Here is a 20,896-nt window from a genome sequence, read left to right on the forward strand (position 1 = left end):
CCTTATAGCAGTTTTCTCCTGTTTGGGTGGATAACACAGTTACAAATGACCATCGTCTCTGTGTAGATCGGATGGTAATGGGTGGACGAAAAATTTGTTCATATTTGCAAACGCAATTTTAATCTTCATTTTCTATTTCTAATACACTATCTTAACTCCTCTAAGTTTCTTTCCATGTTCGGCAGCCTTCCAAAAACGAACCAACCATAACAGAATTTCAGTTTTCGTCATACTCAGCTTTAATCTCTAACTGATATGAAGTGAAGAAGGCTTACGATGACCATCCATCTCCTTTTCAATTCTTTCTTGATTATCCACTCCTATCACTGATTTCTCTTCCATACTTTCTTTTAGTTACTTTCACTTCAATTTTCAACATTTCATCCGTTAACATTTTATTGAAAAAAGCTGTTGGAAATTTTTTTAATACTAATTCACTTTGATGGCCTTTCTCATTCGAAATACTACCTTTCATTTCTTGAGGTTACTCGAGATTTCACCATACTGGTATTATCTAGGAACAAATGGTCAAGATTACAGCAATGATGAGGCAGTATTTCTTGGGCCACAAGGCGGTAATTCTGCCATGTATCTCCTAGACAATAATGCAGAAAAGAGAAGCTTGAATCTAAATTTCATGAATCAATTCCTAAAATGATTTCTTCATGCAGTGAAAAATTCATAGGCTATTTCCCTTATTTCTCTCGGTCGCGACAACAAATTCTTGTGTTTGTGACTTTCTCATCCAAGCATAGCTAAATCCCGTGGAGAGTATTCCCTTCAGTTTTCAACAGCCTCTTTTCAATAAGAAAGTGATGGATGGGTGTTTTTTTGAGCTATGCCTCTTAAATGCATCCATCCAAAAAAAAACTGGAATAATTACAGGTAAAACTGTTCATGAGTAAAGCCTCACACTTAATCTACTACAAAACATTTTTCCAATTATCTAAATATTTATGAACTGAAATGAATTCAATGCATTTCTTGTAATTCCTCGTCCTCTTGATTCTCCTTGATGATCTATTTGAATGACTTCTACGGTTAATTCATTTTTGTTACAGAATGTTCATTAAAAATAGTGCTAGTTTATGCCTTATTTCCTTACCACTACCTTGTAGTGACAGTAATCATTCTTCGTTTTTTCTTATGATAATTTCTTTACCGCCAATACAAAGATGATTGTGTCAGCGCTACTCATAAATTATTAAGTTTTATATTAATTTATATTAACTTTTATATTCTGAGCAGCACAATGGATAAATGTGAAAGGTGATATGATCAGTATAACTAGTGTACTCATTGTGAAGTAGGTAAGAAAGCTTGTCAATCAGCTGATAAGCATTCAGGATAATTGCAAAGCAAGCGAGAGAAAACGGAAATTTTTAGTAAGACTGTCATTTCAAGTACAAGCCATTAAAGTTTCTTATAATGCATTCGCTTCCATATGAGAAGAATCCTATCTCATTTAATAAATAACGAAAATGAAGGAACGATTGGTAAAATTAGAATCATTTCCATATTATGGATGGAAGTAGGACAGTGCAAATCAAAATAGAGAATGTGATCAAAGGTTGTTCTATATTAAGTGAGTGCATTCAAATTATAATGTCTTTGAATGATAACACAGCAACCATTATATCGATATTATTTTAAGCTTTTATCATCAGCATTACCTACAATTATCAAAGCTTACGAAACATTCTTCAGAAACCAATAACTAGTAACAAGTTTAAAGGAGGAATGGCTCTAGCTAACAAGCTATTAGCCTAATTTTTTTGTTCACGTTTGGCATGAAGTCGTGTCATAACCGGGTAAGCCAACAATGTAGCTGATTCTTCATTTGTGAGAATATATTATAGGCACAACGGACACGAATGGATGTGATATTGGTTCTTCTGTCCGTAACAGTTTCGATCCTCATTGGCAACATTGGTGCAGATCTGCCAAGTTGTGAACGAGCCCGGTGTCATCATTGTCGAGTGAATTTCATCGCTACGATGTGCCCCGAAACTTGTAGACCATGCTTGAAGGAAATTCCTGTGCCGGTATGTTTCATACGGAAAGTTGTCATCAGACGTGTAACAAGATAGCCATGAGACATACGCTACCAAGAACAAATCAGTTATAAATTGTTTCACTAGGCAATGCATGCTTTCATCAATTTCAAAACAATTAAGAAATTTGATGGAGGACGTAATAACCTTGAGGCTTCAACTAATAGAATCTTGCACTTCTTTACGTAACATTCTGACTCATGACATAGCAAGACACCGGTAGATTAATTTTGACAGTTTCAGAAGCATTGGTAATTTCGTACTGTTCTTGACATTTGAATTTGACTGAAATTTCTTATATTTTTAGGAAAGAGAATCATAAAATAAGAAAAATAAATCTTTAGGAAATTTTTTGATGGGAAACAATTTTTCCAAAACAGTTTAGAACTGCAAAATAAAAAGTCTAGAAGATCATAATAATTGCGAAATTTTAATTGAAAACAGTATGTTTTCCTGAACTTGAGGGAATATGGAACTGCGCTGTTCATTATACAAATGTCTAATGTCTTCAGCAGTTTTCAAATGTCGGAATATCTGGAAGCCAAAATTGCTAATCTATTTCAAATATTATGCTGTGCAAATGGTTACTGGAAGAAATACTCCTTGACTGCAATGTTTCTATATTGAACATCTTAGATAGCATATCCATAAGTGGAAAAGTTACATAAAAATTCCAAAGAGTAGCAATTACCAAACCTGGCACTTACCATATCGAAACTTCAGTAACATGGACTTACGTATGTGATATTTTGAAACAGTATTAAGAGTTGCAGCGCGCAAAATAATATTGTCCAATAAATTAATGCAAAAGGTGTGAAGTATTGTGGCATAAGATACCTCCATCCGAAATTCGATTGATAACTTCAGTTCCTATCTCATCAGAGCTCTTGTTAACTTTACAGAAAAATTATTACTTCAACTATTACCATTACTACTTCAGGAACAATATCCTCCAAAGTTTATGAATGACTCGCTCAACGTTTTCCAACCATTTCAACGATCTCAAGCCAAAACTGTGAACACCCAACAGCTATTACCACAGCACTTACTACAAAGACCACCATATGAAGCGAAGTACAGCTTGGTAAGTCATAAGTTTAAATCTTCCCGAAAACACCTTGGATGTTATAAATAAAGTAAATAGTAAATTAATTTAAACGCTATATGTCCAGAATTAAGAATTTTTAAAAGACTAAACACAATGTCGAAGGCAACATACTTTCGAGAAATAGCAATGACGTAAAAATAGAGCGACTTAAATTTAAAAATCCCATAAAAATGAGTTATAATGGTGCGCAAAAGCCAAGCAGCCTTTTGATTTAGATATCGCCACTACCAACGCGAGAATCATCATTTAACTCATATCATTACCATTATTTGCCACAACAGCCTCAGTCAGGAATCCAACTTCCAAATGTGCCCCCTCCACCAGTACCAAGTCAACAAACTGCTGTGATTGATACCGCATTTCCAGCATTTCCATCATTTCCAACATTTGCTTTCCCAACATTTCCACCGTTCACATTTCCACCGGTAAAAAAAATTATTGTTCCTTTAAAAGACTAAAAATGATACCGAGAAAGAGGTTGGGTAGCTGAGAAATAGAATTGACAAGGAATTTTATTGTTGAAAACACATATATTAATAGATCATCATGTGAATATATACCATTAGGCTGTTCGAACTTTGAATTTATTTTTCCCTTTATAAACTGAAATTATCAAATAAACAATTTTTTATGAATAATTAACGTTCCTCATAAGCCACTGAATGATCAAAATGGAGTTTCAATCAAATCGAAACAAAACTAAATTTATATGATTTATTTTTGCAGATAACACTTGCGCCTCCTATTTATCAAACCTCAGTAGCTGAAATATCACCGAATCAATTTCTCGCTCAATCTGCTATTCAAACACAGCTATTTCAACCGCAAAGACACAGAACCGATACAGTTGCTTCCGGACAAGCGGTTGCACCATATGGAGTCATTGGTTCTCAACCTCAAGTCTATTTGCAAACACATCAAAAACAAGCCCAAACAATCCAACAGCGAGCCGTCCCAATGTATTCTATTAATAGGCAACAACTACCTGCCCAACAACTGCAACCACAACAACACGCACCTTACTTGCAAGTCCACCAACCGCAACAACATTTTTATACGACAAACCAACAACCTACTGTACCTATCAGACCATTTCCACAATCCCATCTGCCTAAAAAAGTTCTCATTTCCTTTATTTAATAAATATTGTTATCCGATAAATTTCCTTTATTTAATAAATAATGCAAACTTCTGAGGAACCACGGCAACGACATTTCGTCCATGATAAATTATAATAAACAAAAGAGGGATATAACTGAAAACTTAGGAATAAGTAACAATACATCATGAATCATGATCCTGACACCTGATCGAATGTCTCACTATTATTCATCGGACTACACGACTAATCTTAAAGTTATTCGGTTAATTGCAATAATCATCAAAATAAAATGACCCTTTATTTGTTTGCCTATTTTCACCATATTTAATGGAGATTAATTTGTATAAATTTATAATTTTTACAGATAGTACGACCTGCATTACTCCCATCACAGGAATACAGTATCGATGCAGCAACCAATTACATCGAAGGGTCATACTACAAACCTGATCCAAAACAGCCCTCTGGTATTGCTCAGGTAATTGATGAAAACATATTTTTTTTTTTTTTTTTAACATTACGACAATCAATCAATGCTTCTCCAGCAACGATCTGGATAAAACTTACAGAAAATCGGGGGGTAAAGTAGTAAAGAAGTGTGCATTAAAATCTGGTGAAACTATTTGTTAGGTCTCAAGTAATTTCAAGTTGTAGGAGTCACAATAAAATACCGCTTATATATAGAAGTTCGAGAAACATTAACTTCTAATCCAATAATTAAGTGTCCTCGGCAACCTAACTGGGAACCATGTTAACTTCTAATCCGACAATTAAATGTCCTCGGCAACCTAACTGGGAACCATGTTAACTTCTAATCTGATAATTAAGTGTCCTCGGCAACCTAACTGGGAACCATGCATAACAAAAGAAGTGGCAAATGATCGATTTAAAGCGTGCTGTCAAGAACTAGGCGAAGGATGTGCCGCACTATGCAATTATGATGCTACTTTAACTACAGTTTGTCGTTTTCTTTTTTTTTTTTGCAATGATTGAAGGGTTAAAATAAGCTGGCAATATAGAGCAGTTGGCAGAATGTATCAATTACCATTAGTGCTATTACTCAAGGAATGGCTCAAAAATCCCTTTTTTGAAGTTTATGGTAGGTAATTCATCAAACATTTTCCTTTTGAACTTTACAATTTCTAAAGTGTAATCCTTTTACCAAATGAGTAAGTTTGCATCAAATGAAAAGCAATCCGGGATGATTAGTGCTGTGTAACCTATATGATTATTCTTTTTATAAAATCGCAGGCTGTTTATATCGGCTATTTTATTTATATCAAACAGAATTTTTAAAAACTCGTTCGAAATTTTAACAAATTCATTGACTAACGATTCGCTAAATTCATTCCAAAGTTTAATGCAGATTCAACTAGCAGTACTTACGGGCCGATGTCCCCTAAACAAAGTTGGTAATGTGATGATTTGTGCCAGTGGATATCAAGATGCAACACCATGCTGTGAAGCATACCATGTATTCGAATCAGGCTACGAGCATTGCAGGCCATATTGTAATCCAGCAGGTGGATTACCACAAGGTGTTTTGCTTAGCGAACAGTACAAATGTCTCGGGAAATTGAGCCAAATACAGCGGTGTTTCTACGTTTCACAAAGGCCATAATTCTGTGCTTTTTATGTATATTATGCACAATTCTTCTCCCTTGTTTTTGTGTTACATTTGTGGATAGCATCGATTTCTGAGAGGGAAAATTTCTTCTTTGGAATTTCGGGAGAATCATTTATCAAAACGGAATTACGGGGATCAAGGAGTTTCTAGATGGGAAACACAGATGAGGTAAAAATTTAAGTAAATATACTTCCTAGTTCTTAGAAATCTAATGCAACTAATGTCTTTGTAAAATGAAAAATGAACCTGTGGTTTGTTAGGAGTTTCCAGACCCTGGACATGAGGACCCATGGAATACTTTAAGAAATCAAAAACATGGTTTAAGATCAAATCTATGTGGATGATAAATTGCACATATTTTCTATGATTTTTAAAAGAATAAAATTCCCGGCAATAGCTGATCCATTTGTGTCGCGTACGATGATGAACAACTTCTACTCAAGTTTATTTCATAGTTCCTATTAGTATTTCAAATGAAGCTTTCTTTTAATTTAAATTTCCTGTTTCGAAGGCATATGACTGTTAGGGAACGTTCAAGATCTATGACTCTAATATACAGTGAAATTTTTTTAACATAAGTTCGAGTTACGAAAGAAAAGTTAGATTTCATAGTGATAATTTGTAGAAGCGTTCTCAGTAAACTTCCAGTTACGAGATCGAAATGCACGAAAGTAAATAGTGCAATCACAAAAAAGTAAAAACTTTTAATCTATAAGTAACGGGTCTCTAAAAAATCATGAATGAAAGTTATCCAAAGAATGCACACTCTAAAAGCAGAATGCAATGTTACATCCAACAGTATTTAAACGAACTACCAGTAACAAAGTATGAAACGGTGAATTAGTAATGATATACTAGGTAGAGCATAATTTATGCAGGAAGTCAATTTATGCAGGATAGAAGAAATCATGCTGGAACACGACAAATGTAACCAATCCCAAATCCCATCTACCGTTGGCAATAAAATGGTACATATCATAGAACGAATGAGCAGAGAAGCGAAGCAGCAGACAAAGAGGTGTACTAAATACGAACTATAAAAAAGAAGGACGAATAGATGGTTAAATTAATGATAAGTAACGACCATCAAGCGTGAAAAAAGCAACACATACGTAAGAACGCTACCATACCTCCTTACAGTTTCTGATTTATTGAAATGCTATCCAGAAATATATTACATATTTAATTTTTAAGACTAAGGTAAATGGCTAGTCTGAGCAAGTGAACGCAGTATATAATAAAAGTCAAAATCCTTTCTTCTTCCAACAGACAAAAAAACTAACATCTGTAACAGTGGCGTCGCTTCTAGCATCCGTCTTCCTTCCTCGATTGAAGATACAGCACCAATAAATGCAAAATAATATATCGTACCAGTATTCACCAAATTCTTAGGAGACAATGGCCCATTGAACAATGCATCCTTAAAGATCTCTGTTTTAAGAATTTCAAATTTCGTCAGCACTGCCTTAACCAAAATGCCTAACTTGGGAATTCATTTGAATATATCCAGACTCAAAGAAATTTAAAAATTACCGCTGATATACTCGCTACAAAGTTATTAATAAAATTGGCTAGTAGTTCTCTGTATCGTATTTCTCGTTTGGCAAAGAGCAATGAAATATATATCGCGCGACAACAACATGCGATAATGAAACGATCGTCATTAAAGTTAATCAACGTGCCTTCTGTTGGAGTGATAAAGTTAAATATCTAAAAAGTATTGTCTCAACTTGGGAATATATTCAGATATTTGGCAACAATAAGGGAAAATATCTCGTCTCGTGAAAAACCCCGCATAAAATAAAACTCAGAAAAGCAATAAGTGCTCAAACAGAACTGCGAATACTTGGTTATCGTTTCTGCAAACAATAATCAAACGTATTTGACGAAAAAATTGACAGACCATTCTAAAAATACTGTAACAGTCCCTAGAACATTTGATAGGTACATCTTCGCAGCAATAGTAAATCTGAAGAAGCTGGAATAGTTTGTTGACAACAGGCCAACAGAGCCCTCCGTCTGATTCCACGGCTTTAAACAGCAATTTCTCCAGTACTGTCTCGATATTATCTTAACAAATGGTTTTTAGAACAAATAAACTAAGCAGTATCCTCAAAATAACAATAAGCAGAATACTTCACTGTTTCAAACTTTGCACGATGCAAATCGCAGCAGATGGTGATATTGTGAAAATCAAATTAAATTGCAGCAGTGATTGAATGATGTAAAAGTACTCTTCAGCATAGGTAAAAACTATAGAAATGTCGCTTTAAGAAAATGCGAAGAAATCCTTATAGTTTCTAGTACGAAATGGACCATCTTACTGCTATCTCCGATTCCATCGCCGAAGCTCATTTTCGACAAATTCGATTTACGCAACTTTGTGGCAGCTGGACTACTTTGTACGAAAAGCTGAAGATTGGTGATTGCAAATGGTTGTGTTTTCTGTGCTAATGTTATGCCGTTCAAGATGTTCAAACGATTAAGCAGAATAACAGCATTCCTAAACATCAGTTATAAAAATATGTAACAATAAAATTTCCGATTAACGAGGTGAAGGAGAATTTTTTGGGTGGCGTAGTAAAACGAACTGTTGGATCAGCAAATTAGTTTCTAAGTTACTAGAAAGAAATTACCAGAAATTTTTTGACAAAAACACTCACAACGATTTTTATTTCCATGCAGTTGTACCTGATCATTACCATTACCAAAATTTTAAAGATAAACCTTCGGTCGGTATGTGTAAAAATGAATTTATCCGTTTTATAATTAATATCATCCAAGGAATACTTTTTTGTAACATGTGATTCACTGATTATTTCACTAGCATTATGCAAAAGTGTTGGCAAACTCAGAACTCGAAATCTCCATTCCATTGGTAAACAAGTCGAGCCCTAAAGAAAAAAAACCTCGTTTGAGAAAAGTTTCCTAAGTAAACTATACCTCTGCTTCTCGAATAAATAATAAATTTTTTTTCCTCATCATATTCTAATTTTTCATACGAAAATACTGTATTTCGATTTGCAATGGAGACAATGAACATTTGAAAGAGTAGGTGGTGAAAGAATTGCTCGTAAGAGTTTGTAAAGGATTAAGTAGGTTTGGCAAACCAAAAACGACATAGCGGTGGGAAAGATGCTATTCGAAGCATCTAAAGGAAGAATTTGGAATTCAGTTTGAAAAAACTTTAATTCAGTTCAAATCTCTAACAATTTCCGACACTTTTTCTTTCGTCATCTTTACCAAAATATTAACTTTCTTTTTCAGTTCTCCAGTAAACTGGAAATTTTCTATTTCGAACCGAAATGAAGATTTCATCTCAGACTGAAATCTGCAAAAGGAAGGAAAATGGAAAGCAATATTACCGCAAGCAAAAGATCATGCATCAAAAGTGTTGCTCTAAGTGCCACTGGGTCATCTGGATCTTGCAATATGATCCGTGATAGAGTCTAAAAATAATTCATATGCATTATACAATTGCAACTGATCTTATAAATGAGTTTAAAATTGCTTATTCTAATAAGTGCTTGTTTCCTAACAAATTTGAACAAGAATACGAGAACCTATAAAATTTGAGAAATAGCATAAAAAGGAGCAGCAAAAACAAAACAAAAAAAATAATAGCAAATGAGTTCCGTCTACACACCATTGACTGTTATAGATTTTGTAGCTACCTGAATTAGGTTGGCGTTGATGAGCAAGTAAACGATAGCTGAGCGGAATGACACTAACAAATCGTTAACAGTAGACTGCTGAAAAAATTAGCTGAAATATCGATATAATTTGAACGTTAAAACCGATAATTTAAAAATAGCTGTTAATCATATTCCAAGAATTTATTGCCATGTTTAAAGCATCCAGCAACAAAAGGACATATCACAGATATTCCTTCATTTCTCCTCAGTACACCTGTCTCTCTATGTACCTAGCAATTCTTATAATACAAATGAACCAGTGAATATTAATTCAGTGAGAAGAATTTGTAATCTTTTTTTCTTTATTGTTAATGACACTTTAAACTTTAACTGATTCGCCAAAACCTCACTTGGTCGATTTTTAAAAGAATTTCATGCTCTAATAAAACAAATTCATTGCGCACAGAACATTTGCAAGCATCTGGATGATACATTGTTGCTGTAATTAAATTCTTCCATTGAACATTGAATTCTTGTTTAACATGACCATAAGTACCTTTGACATCTCAGAATTCACAACTTGTTCGGACTATTCAAATTCATTCATAAATACTCTTGGCTTTTGATAAACAAAGAGAACTAAAATTGCTCCATATGTTTTCGATGTCATTAAAATGCAATTACAAGCCTAGGACATTTATACCGGTCCGTTAAATCTAAACCATCTACCACCATCTATAACCCATCACCTCTCCAAATAATCACTTCCTCACAGTCTTGAAGTTAAATAAATTTTCGAAACTGAAAACTGCAACTGATCCAATGCGTTTTATTACCTTTTATAACTGCAAAATCATTTTGTGCTTATTTGTTTTCTTAGTGACAGTCAAATAATAAGTCGCTTCTCATTCTTTTATAGCAACACTTTGTTCCTTCGTTTGCCATTAAAGTGATTCAAAAAAGATAAGCAACCCTACCGGATTGTCCTTCGATATTACTTTTCAAAAACTTACAGTAGTAGTGTGTCGTATGAAGCCAATCCGTGAATCTCGTTTTGGAATATGGAAGTTCCAAAATTTCACAGCAACATTCAATGATTACATCACGAATTTTATAACTATTTACATGTCGATTTAATCCTATGCAATCGAGAAAACTGAAAACATTCGATAGCCATAAGTGAGCCCAACTGTAAGATGTCGGAAAAAAAAATGGTACTGCATAAAAAGGATGATTGTACTTGAATGAATTCCAAAACTTTCATAAAATTTTCATTTGGTAAGAATTTTTGCATGATCTTTCTGTCTTACCCTAGATCAATATCGAAGAACAATTATTGAAAATAATTTTTTTAGACTATAAAAGTTAAAAAATTTTCAGAATTCGGAAATTGATTTAAAAGGAAAGAAAGTGCAAAAAATTCACGGTAATGAAATCTTCAGCTGAAAAATCATACCTTAACGCAGAAACAGCTGGTATTTTCTGATCACCCGAAGTTGAGCAAGCAAAAAGACCGGCCCAAGTGCGTAAAAGGTTTAGAAATATTTGCGAAAAGTTTCTCAATTGGAAGGAGTAATTCGATAGCCAATGCTCCTCTCTATAATAAAATAATTTCATTGAAGTTGAAATGGATAGAAATCAACCACAAGTAAAGAAATAAATTTAGTGTAAAAATGAGTAATGAAGCGAAGTTACAATCAGATAAAAATTGCAAATGGATATAATAAGAGCTGCTTTTCAGACTAAACACAAGTGAGAAGAAGCTAGAATGGTTTTTTGCCAAAGTCTTAAATAAATGTTCGAAAATTTTTCTGATGCGAAAATTTTAACTTCTGTACAGGCATAATAAAACCATTTCCCAAGAAAGAAAAAAATAAAGTAAAATACCATCAGGAAAACTAACAATTTTACAAGTTCCTTCTGCTCAAAAAGTTCGATTTCAACTGCTGAAGTGAAAATTCGCTGAAAATAGGCAATTATCACAAATAAAAAGCAGCTTTTATAATTACCGATTTAATGACACAAACCATGGAAATCCAACGGGCCATATGAACATTGGCCGTAGGAACTGATACAAGGATTAAAACAATGTGAAGCAAATCGAGAAACTAAAATAAGTAATTGAACAATTAAGGACATACATTCAAGACCAATCTTAATTTAGCTTGCATCCTCAGTTGCGGTGAATCAAGCCATGCACACAAAATCCGACTAACAAAATTGGATAAACGATCATCAAATGCTGCATTCGTAAGAAATTCTACAGTCCAACCTATAGACATTCCAAACTACGGATTAAGATAAAAAGAATAATTACGAGGAGTGTTGGTAGTAAATCTATTAAGTTCAAACATCAAATAAGTTCATTTTCTTAATCAAAAAAGACGTATGTGAACAAAAATCTGTAATATTTGTATACCTGTATCAATAGAATTCAAAACGAGATCTGGAGCAACAACAGCCTGTTCGACTATTATAGCGAAACATGAAAATGCCAATCTGCAATTTGATAAAGTTATTTGGCACATGATTGCATGTCATATAACTTTAGATTTTTCGACTTTATTCGTACAAACTCAATTGAATGTAAAGTCGATCGACCCTAAAAAACTAGCTGCCTGAATTTGACCCGCAATTTCGTTTATTAAAACTGAGAGGGATACATCCTGTCTATGTCCAAAATGATAAGCACAAGGATTATCGTTAAAAAAAGAAACGGATGAATTATAAACTCGAAAAAAGCAGTCGTAACCTGGTATTGACATGATAATATTACGAGATCTAAATTATCGACAATCTATACAGTAGATGTATTGAATAAACCAGTTTTAAAATTGATAGAATCGAGTGTTTCGAAAAACCTACGCACTAGCTTTTGGCATCAGAAGCTCATTCATACTGAATGAACATATAACTTTCATAATTTAAAAAACGATTTCGTCCAAAAAAAAACTCACTCATCTTCCTTCTCTTCAACTTTTGTTCTGTCTGGTCGTATTGCGAAGGAACAACTGGCAATCGAGATTAAAGTGCGACAAACATTTTCTGGAAAAATAGCACTCGAAGAATTTTTCTTTTTCACTCCATTATCTGAACTTTTTGCCTTCTTATTCATATGACTTAACATCATCGTACATAATTTTAAAGCTTCAGTACGCTCCTCAGAGTTGTTAGTGCCGAGTTCTAAGGATCTGCAATAAATTTCTCTGCATGTATAATAAATAAGATAAATTCTATTTTACTGCGTTATTTCATGATTTCATTAGAACAAACATCAGAAAGATACAGATCCCCAACTTCACTTTGCATTTAGTTGACGTAGACGCAGGTTTGCAGAACAAACGGAGGAAGCGCGTTAGCGTAGTAAAAAGAACGCTTTGCAAAAGCATGAGTAATACTATTCAAACCAATATGTTATCTAAATTCTAGCTAAATATAACACTCTCTTCTATAGTAACCTCTCATTCCAAATAGATGATGAAAAAACAATAATGAACCTTATTATAAAGCAATCCATATGCATATTTAGCAACACTGATAAGTCATCGGGTAGCTGAGAAGCTTTCCGTAAGATGCGATATGTAACTGCACGAACCGAACTCGCTTCCGACAGCACATATCTAGCAACCTTGTAATAAAAACTGATTATTTTTCATCATCATTAACATTTACCTTTTATAAACAATTTGCTATTCTCTGCTATTGAGGACATATCCATTCCTATAAACCATTCAAATTCTATAAAAGTTTGAAAGTTGAAAACATATCTTTTGCAAAGAGAACCATAGAATCCGTTTTGACTGGGAAGCTCTTTCACACTGGGAAGCACACTGCACAAGCTATTGAGATAACTGACAAGTTCTTCAATATTTCCCAAATGTTCTCCTCGAGCATCAAGAGCTCGTTCAAGTGAATGAATTTCTGCAGCCGTTGCAAATTGCTGAGACAACTTTCTCATCTCTTTAAACAATCTTTTTAATATTTACTTCGTTTTCTTAAATTAGCAGAAGTGCTTTTGGTCACAACGATATTTAAAAAAAATATTTATTGTCGTAAATCCAAAGCATTTAAGATAAACCAGAAACAGCGATTATGTTCGAACAATAAAACTATGACTATTTGTTAGATGTAAAAAGTTTGAATATAACGAAACAAAAAAATTTATATTTTCTGAAGAAAAAACAGCTGATTACGGTTGCGTTGTCGATTAAACATTTGGACCTACTAACAAATTCAATTTCGCAATAAGTGGCATTTGTTAATAAAGAAAGCTATATTTTCTTAGTTTCCACTTCCTTAGTTTAAACATTATCACAACAATATATCATCTCGATTTTTTTTACAAACAATTCATTGTGTCACAGAAAATTTATTCCCTATACATTCGGATTTCAACTGCATTTTTGCTAAAATTTCATTTGTCTAAAAACAATAAATCCGCTTTATGTTCTGATTATTCCGACATTCAAGTATTAAATACTCGTATTTTTTGTGAGAAAAGTTAAAAGAAAAAAAGTAACAACAACTACGCAGGAACTGTCAATACCTCGTTTCAGAAAAGTTCATAAATTAAAATGGATAAAATCGAAATGAAAAGAGTAAGAATCTAAAAATCCATAGCACTTAATTTTAGCGGGACTCATACGGCACCACCATTCGAATACAGTATTTAAATTCATTGTGGAGAAACAAAACCATTTTGTCGTGAAAAACATGAGGCTGATCAATAGTCATTTGATAGTATTTTATAATCAGCTTATTTGTCACGAATTAATTAGTGAGAAGCATTTCCAGAAAGCAGTTTACTCTTCGAAAACCCTTCCTTTATCTAAAATAGCTCTCTAACCAAACCCCTCGTTTATTTAAAAGTGTGTTGCTTCTCATTTTGAGCTCGTTTAGAACACAAATGATTTCATCATAAATGAGCTTGTTTACTTGACTATTTACCGGACTATTGTCAATGGTGATGTACCACAAAGTTTTTTGAAACAGCCCAAATGGTTGTTTCGGTTTCCTGCCAATTTAAGTTGAATCATTTTCAAATATATATTTAGGTGAAGATAATAAAAAAACAGTGTCAACGGTTATTCGACACCGACAGTGGAAATCAGCTTATCTCATAAAATCGCCGACCAGGATATTTCAAGGTACAATACTTATGCCAACAAGAAGTTATCAATAAAGTTAAGTTGATAAAAAATAATCTGAAATATCGAGAGGAAAAGGGGAGTGAGAGAAAAAAGCAACCAATGATTAAGTAACAATGAAGGTAAGGTGACAAAGACGGATAGGGTGACTGACCAGGTTGATTGATTAAACCGTTAATTTAATCCTAATTTATAATACTAACAATATAATGAGGGATGAAAACACGGCAATGGACTGAATAATTAATCTGGTTAGCAAGTGGATACGAAGATCTTTCTTTTCTATTCAAAAAGGTTAAAAGAGTACTGAAATGAAGTGAAGTGCCCACTAGAACCGAATCTGCGACAGGCAGCAGTAACAGACTGGTGCTGTATTTATACCAAACAATTTATGTGAATTTGGAAGGTCGGGTAAGCCGGTTTGTGAGGCTTTTGGGATAAATTGGGCGGCAGTGTGATTTTTCGATGCGATGACTTGACCTTTCGTATTGTTTCCCAGCTGTTTTGTATGTTTTGTTATTTGAATGATAGGGTTGTATCATGACTTCTCAAATGACTCCGACAAGGGAGATATTCAGGGGAAAATGTTTGAGTTGGGAGGGAGGGAGAATTAAGGGCCCAATATGCAGTATACAGATTGTGTTCAGAGAAACAGGGTTCAATAAGAACTACAAGTATTTTGATGAGCTATGGTAATACATGAATTTGCTGTAGTAACTAAACCATTTTATTGCGAGCAAATTCAAACATAAGAGTCGTTTTGTCCGAGACTACGGTCTTTTTTCTTTTTTTCAACTAATTGAGGCAGTGCACTTCGCTGCCTTTATATTATCACGAAACTTATTGAAGCAAAGATTTCTTGTTTTCAGTGTGCAAATTGCAGTCTTTTGTTTCCAACTTCTCGTTAATCCACCTTTTAATGGAAATAGGGGGAAGAGAGAATGGAGGTAGATATTATGTAGATGTATTTCTGAGTGGAGCATAGTGGCGGGTCATATTACTTCCTTGGAATATTTTGTACTATGTTGCACCCTTCCTTTTTATTGCTGTTAAAATTTCTGCGAAGTTTAGTTAACTTCTGCAACAGGAAATTTCATAGTTTCCATGTACGAATTTCTACCACTCTCATTTCTTAGCATATCTAACAAGAATAGCTCCTTTGTTTTTTGAACAGTCTGCTTCTTAAAATTGTCCCATTTTTTTTGCATTCCTTTTTTGTATTACTAATATCATACAAAAGTGTTCGTTAGACTTATTAGCTGAATGAATCTGACTGACGGCGGTAAGATAATTTCTATGGAAATTTTCCTCCCTGAAATCGGAGTTTTAGACTGTTTTTCATATAACCTCGAAAAATTCATCGAAAATTACTGATTTTAAGTTTTACCCAGTTCCTGTTCAAATTTTTGTGAATCTGTATTCATGGATACCTTCATATGTTGTTGCACCCCATGCAAACCGCGATATCGACGACTTGTCGACGCCATTTACCCGAGGTGATTATTCTACTTAAATTTTGAAATATGCTCAAACATTAGAATAAAACCTTCGTGTTTCTTGCCTATTTGTGAGGCGAGATTTATTGATTCGAATACTTGATTCGACAATTTATCTACTGCGACCAATTTTGAATTTGGGTTTAACTTACTGCATTTTGTGTAATTTTTCTGTTTACTCCTCTAGCATAATTTATCTTTTTAGTTCATTAACCGAAGGCTTGATCAATTCAAATATGCAAAAGCTAACGTTTTATGCAATATCACGACCTGAAAAATTAGACAGAATTGGTGAATATATTGTTTCGCGGTTATCCAGAGATCTGTATCACCAAAGATACAACCAAGTCAAGGTGTACTAAGTTTTTCGCGGTATTTTATATCGAAAAACCCACTCTTTGAAGGGAAAATATAAGTATCTTCATCTACTTCAGAAGTTACTATTTATACTGTGGATTTGTTAGTACCGGACCATTCTGCTTGCCTCCAGTAGGTTTTTCCATTCGTCTACCTGTGTATGTGAACAGTGCTACAAATATTTCGGAAAACTTTTTTGTACTTTAATATTTTAAAGGAGCATGGTTTTTACTACTGATTTTTTTTGGCAAAAGAAAATTCAGTAAATTTAAAAGGGAAAAATTTTTAAACTTTGTGAAATGTCAAGTTCAGATATCCATAGAAGCGATGGATCAGCTCCTACAAAGTTGTCACGATTTATCGAGTCTAAATAAGTTTATCGAACATTTCCTCAAGATGTTGCAGAAGCTGCTGGAGACGAATCATTTCCAAATGGAGGTTAAATCTTTTGTTTTCGTTAGCAATTTATGTTATGGAGTTATGACACTTTCCTTATTCCCGAATATTGATTGCCTACTTACCTTATTTCTACAGAATACTTACATCAGTCATTTTTTTGAATGATATGAAGATATAATGTTATTTTAAAGACATTTCTATATCTTTATTATTAAACCTCCCCTTGAGTTCTCTACAAAAGTAACTAGGCAGTAGTAAGTCTATTTTGCCCTACATTATACAGGTTTTTATAAATATTTGGAATAATCTGTCGTATAAAATCTATTAACAGAGTTATATAAGGTCAGGAGTATTAGATTGTTGAGATGCTCAGAAAGAGTGGAAAGTTGGAAAGTTGACTAGGAAAGTGATAGTTGAAGATGAGAGTTTGAGAATCCTTTTTTTGTGAACTTTTTTTTGAGAATTTTTGTCAGATTTATAAAATCCGGTTTCTGAATTTTCTAGAAACTGGCAACAGATTCATTTGTGAATTTTGCCAATATCGAAGAAAACACTCCCGCTTACCACCGAGAGTACGACTTCTTTATTTCTAAATTTGCATCAATGTGTCATGCAAATAACAATGAAACTTCAAAAGATGCACGATATGCGGGTTTACGTGGCTTAAGAGGTAGTTTCATTTGACTCGAGTTTTTGCAATTTTATTTAAAATAAAAAAAGACGACTTTTGAAATTCTTCATCTTCATTGGCTTTTGAGTTTGTTCTAGGTATTATGTGGAAATTAACGACTGACCCATTGCAAACTAGTGTATGGGAAAGACAATATATGGACAAAATCATCCCTTCAATTCTGTTTAATCTTCAAGAGGATGATTGCGGTGAATATTTCCTTGTAATTTTATGCTAGCTCTTTTTTTGGCTTTTAAGCAGCGGCGGTTCGAACGATGTTAAAGTGATGAAAGTCTATAATGGCCTCGTTAAAAATTTCACGAGAATCGTGGAATTGATAGGAAAATCTTAGCTTTCCCAAACTTTACAGTACATTTTTCGTATAGGTAATAGCAGATGATGACAAAGTATGCAGGAATTGGAGGGGTACAATGTTATCTGTTTGTTAGTTTAGTATTTTAGAAGAATCAAAGGAAAAAAGGAATAATCGATTCTCAGTAATCGACCAACCCTATGCAATGGATGGTGTAGCAGAAAACCCGAAGGCGCTTGCTGATCAATTTATACGGTATGTTTCGATATACTTGTAAACCATATTTCATTCACATTCAGTTCTCATTTCATTTGAACATAGTGGCATTGATGTCAAATAAGTTGTATGTTGTTAGCAGGATACAACTTATTGTATGTATGCTGGTTTACAACTTGTAAACAAAGTTGACGTTTATTTCGAGAGTATGCATTATATGCAATGAAGCATCAATGAAATGTTTAATCCATATGTTAGTGAAGAAATTAAGGAGAAATTTAGCTTTAAAATTTTTTGTTCGATATCTTGTAGAGAACTGATGGCAAAAGCACCTTTCGGTTTGGTTTCTGTTTTGGATCCAGTACTGAAACATTGTGATTTACATACAAAATGGGAGCCTCCGCCTATATTCGCGATTTACATATTTCGTGCTATTATGTATAGTGTCAAAGACCCGAGTTTTGTCATTCAAGTAATTTTTCGAACTTTCAAAGTTTTTATCACTTGTTTCAATGAGTTGGTTTGAAATGTATGTCCGGTGTTTGTTGAATAACAGTATCTTAATATCCATTTACTCTATTTTGATCCAGTTTTGATTCCAGCATACACATTGAATGATTATCAGTTTTGTGCCTTAGTACTTCCAGGCTTTAATAACTCATTTGGAGAATATGTCAAATTCGAATGCATCTGTTCGCATTGGTATCGCGACGGTTTTGTCGAGCATTGTTTCCATTGCAAGTACCAGTATCGGACCATCTTTAATAGGCTAGTATGAATGCTGGCTTATAAAGATATTTTAGATTGATATCTTTGTTTGTTACCTGTTTCTCTTTGCGTTCCCTATCTTTTCGGTGATTTTTTTTCTCAAAAAAAAGCCTAATATTTTTGCGTGTTATGATTTGGACCACAATCAAGGCACACATCACTGATGTAACAGAGGAATAAAAAAGCCGTCACAAGCAAGGGGAATCTTAGAAGTTATGTAAGTTATCATTTTTTGTAACTGTTATATATGTCAGTTTAGGTATATTCAATTCTTTACTGAAGCACCTACGTCGATCTGTTGAATTTCAACAAACCGAAGAATGCCCATCTATTGATCAGGAAAAAATATATCAGGAATCGTTGATTAATGCTATGGGTGACTATGCATACGCACTGCCTGACTATCAAAAGGTAGTTGAGTCTATTTTTTTACATATTTTGTTAACCATTTGTTTGCAGTGGGTCTCACGAAATTCCGCTGCTTTTTTTGCTATAAAATTCTTTTGTAATCCTTTAAATATTTATGATATATTTATTTGCAACTGTTTAGATTTAAGTTGCTAAGAGCTATGAATTAAGTCGGAATTCAGAACGCTTGTTGTAAAATCTGGTCGAGGACTCTAACAAATGCTGTATTTTGCTATTTTAAGGTGGAAATTATGCTTTTTATATCCGCTAACATACCAAATCTTGGAAAAGATAGTCAAGCACTAAAACCGAGTGATACTTTCCTGCAACATATACTAGTCAAAACACTTCTAAAGGTATACCTTTCAGTCTTGATGCATGAAGTTCTAATTTTTTTGTTTATGTCGTTTCAGCGTAAGTGCTCGAACTTTTTCATCTGCAAATCATCCCTCTGATTTATGCCAATTCCAAATGTAGCATTAGTTATTTTTAGGTGGCAACTAAATATCGAACAGGTTTCATGTCAACGATATTTAGTAATAATTTCCCAAACACACTGTTACGATTAGCTTTAACTGGTGATCCTATCGTTCGTTTAGATACGCAATGCATTTTCCATACCTTGCTTGACAGGTCTACTTTATTTTTAATATTTGCTTACTTTGCATATTTTTTAAACGGTTGACTTCACTTCGAATTCTGATATATTCGCTTCATTCCTTAACCATTATGAATACAAAATACGGATATTTACAAAATTCGGATACTTCCGTTTTACTTTTTTATTATCTTGGTTTTTGTACCAGAGCTAAATTATTTAAAATATGTGTGGAGAGCCTATAGTTCCGGTAGTTTTTTAACTTCTCAAATCCATCAACGGCCCATCTTGAAAAGGTATAATAACTACTTATAGGCATGACAATTTGTCGGTGTTGCGGCATTTACCGTATGTCAACGATGTTGCTGATTTGCACTTAACCTTCGAGAAATGTAGTCGGTCGGATGAAATGATTATGCGAAATTACGCACCTCACTTACTTAATGCTCTTCATAAGTAAGTATTTACGTAAATGTATTCGCAGATTATAAATATTATCCGGATAGCCTAATTTTTATTCATGAAACACTACATTTATGGCTTGGCACAGCAGGAATTCGGAAACTTCAAACACTTCTTTTTACGACTGGAAAAGTTGCAGATGTGTTTGGTTGGTACCAGAAGATGAGACGCAAGGAGAGCATATGGATGCAATTCTGTGCACAATGGCTTTGTTGTGTATTGAAGTTGGTTTTGATGAAGTAAGTTCATTCATCATTATTTTTTGATGAAGTAAGTTCATTCATCATAGTTCGTCGCTTAGTGCGTAGTTAGTGTTTTTTTTTTCTTTTCAATTTCTTAGTTACGACTTCGTAGTTGTAAAAAAAAAGAAAAAAATTACGCATCAGGAACTCGCTTTTTGTTGGCTTGCTTCATAGACCACTGGTTTTGTTAACAAAATTGTATTCTAATTAATGGTGAAGTTTGTGTAAAAACTGAATCTTTTTGGATTTTTCTATATATATATATATATATATATATAAAGTAAGTTAGGGTAG

The 20,896-nt window shown here is 33.7% G+C and overlaps 3 protein-coding genes across 3 annotated transcripts in view; 2 read left to right on the plus strand and 1 right to left on the minus strand.

The window, feature by feature from the left end:
- Nucleotides 1–1,874: 1,874 nt before the first annotated feature.
- On the plus strand, nt 1,875–5,885 carry LOAG_05373 (hypothetical protein; the record flags this gene model as incomplete). Its single annotated transcript, XM_003140910.1, has 7 exons — nt 1,875–2,045; nt 2,995–3,138; nt 3,378–3,587; nt 3,889–4,239; nt 4,629–4,742; nt 5,093–5,221; nt 5,631–5,885. The coding sequence occupies 7 exons, from the start codon at nt 1,875–1,877 to the stop codon at nt 5,883–5,885; spliced, it is 1,374 nt and encodes a 457-aa protein (XP_003140958.1).
- A 1,201-nt stretch (nt 5,886–7,086) lies between these two features.
- On the minus strand, nt 7,087–13,484 carry LOAG_17065 (hypothetical protein; the record flags this gene model as incomplete). Its single annotated transcript, XM_020449726.1, has 16 exons — nt 7,087–7,311; nt 7,425–7,601; nt 7,795–7,961; nt 8,216–8,394; nt 8,619–8,785; nt 9,257–9,340; nt 9,566–9,643; nt 9,937–10,025; nt 10,540–10,682; nt 10,983–11,123; nt 11,430–11,488; nt 11,668–11,798; nt 11,946–12,025; nt 12,484–12,717; nt 13,024–13,154; nt 13,383–13,484. 16 exons carry the CDS (start codon nt 13,482–13,484, stop codon nt 7,087–7,089), a joined length of 2,187 nt encoding a protein of 728 aa, XP_020306686.1.
- Nucleotides 13,485–16,049: 2,565 nt separating this feature from the next.
- The window catches only part of LOAG_05376 (hypothetical protein), a 5,586-nt gene continuing 739 nt past the window's right edge, over nt 16,050–20,896 (plus strand). Inside the window, exons 1-13 of the mRNA XM_020446827.1 lie at nt 16,050–16,169; nt 16,375–16,522; nt 16,839–16,964; nt 17,430–17,595; nt 17,694–17,804; nt 18,058–18,163; nt 18,437–18,596; nt 18,772–18,892; nt 19,152–19,303; nt 19,543–19,656; nt 19,794–19,933; nt 20,214–20,354; nt 20,500–20,599. Coding sequence (XP_020302876.1) covers nt 16,096–16,169; nt 16,375–16,522; nt 16,839–16,964; nt 17,430–17,595; nt 17,694–17,804; nt 18,058–18,163; nt 18,437–18,596; nt 18,772–18,892; nt 19,152–19,303; nt 19,543–19,656; nt 19,794–19,933; nt 20,214–20,354; nt 20,500–20,599 — 1,659 coding nt within the window. The 5' untranslated portion in view covers nt 16,050–16,095. The remainder of the gene's footprint in view (nt 16,170–16,374; nt 16,523–16,838; nt 16,965–17,429; nt 17,596–17,693; nt 17,805–18,057; nt 18,164–18,436; nt 18,597–18,771; nt 18,893–19,151; nt 19,304–19,542; nt 19,657–19,793; nt 19,934–20,213; nt 20,355–20,499; nt 20,600–20,896) is intronic.

Source organism: Loa loa (genome assembly GCF_000183805.2).
Source record: "Loa loa unplaced genomic scaffold supercont3.38, whole genome shotgun sequence".
Classification (NCBI taxonomy): Eukaryota; Metazoa; Nematoda; class Chromadorea; order Rhabditida; family Onchocercidae; genus Loa; species Loa loa.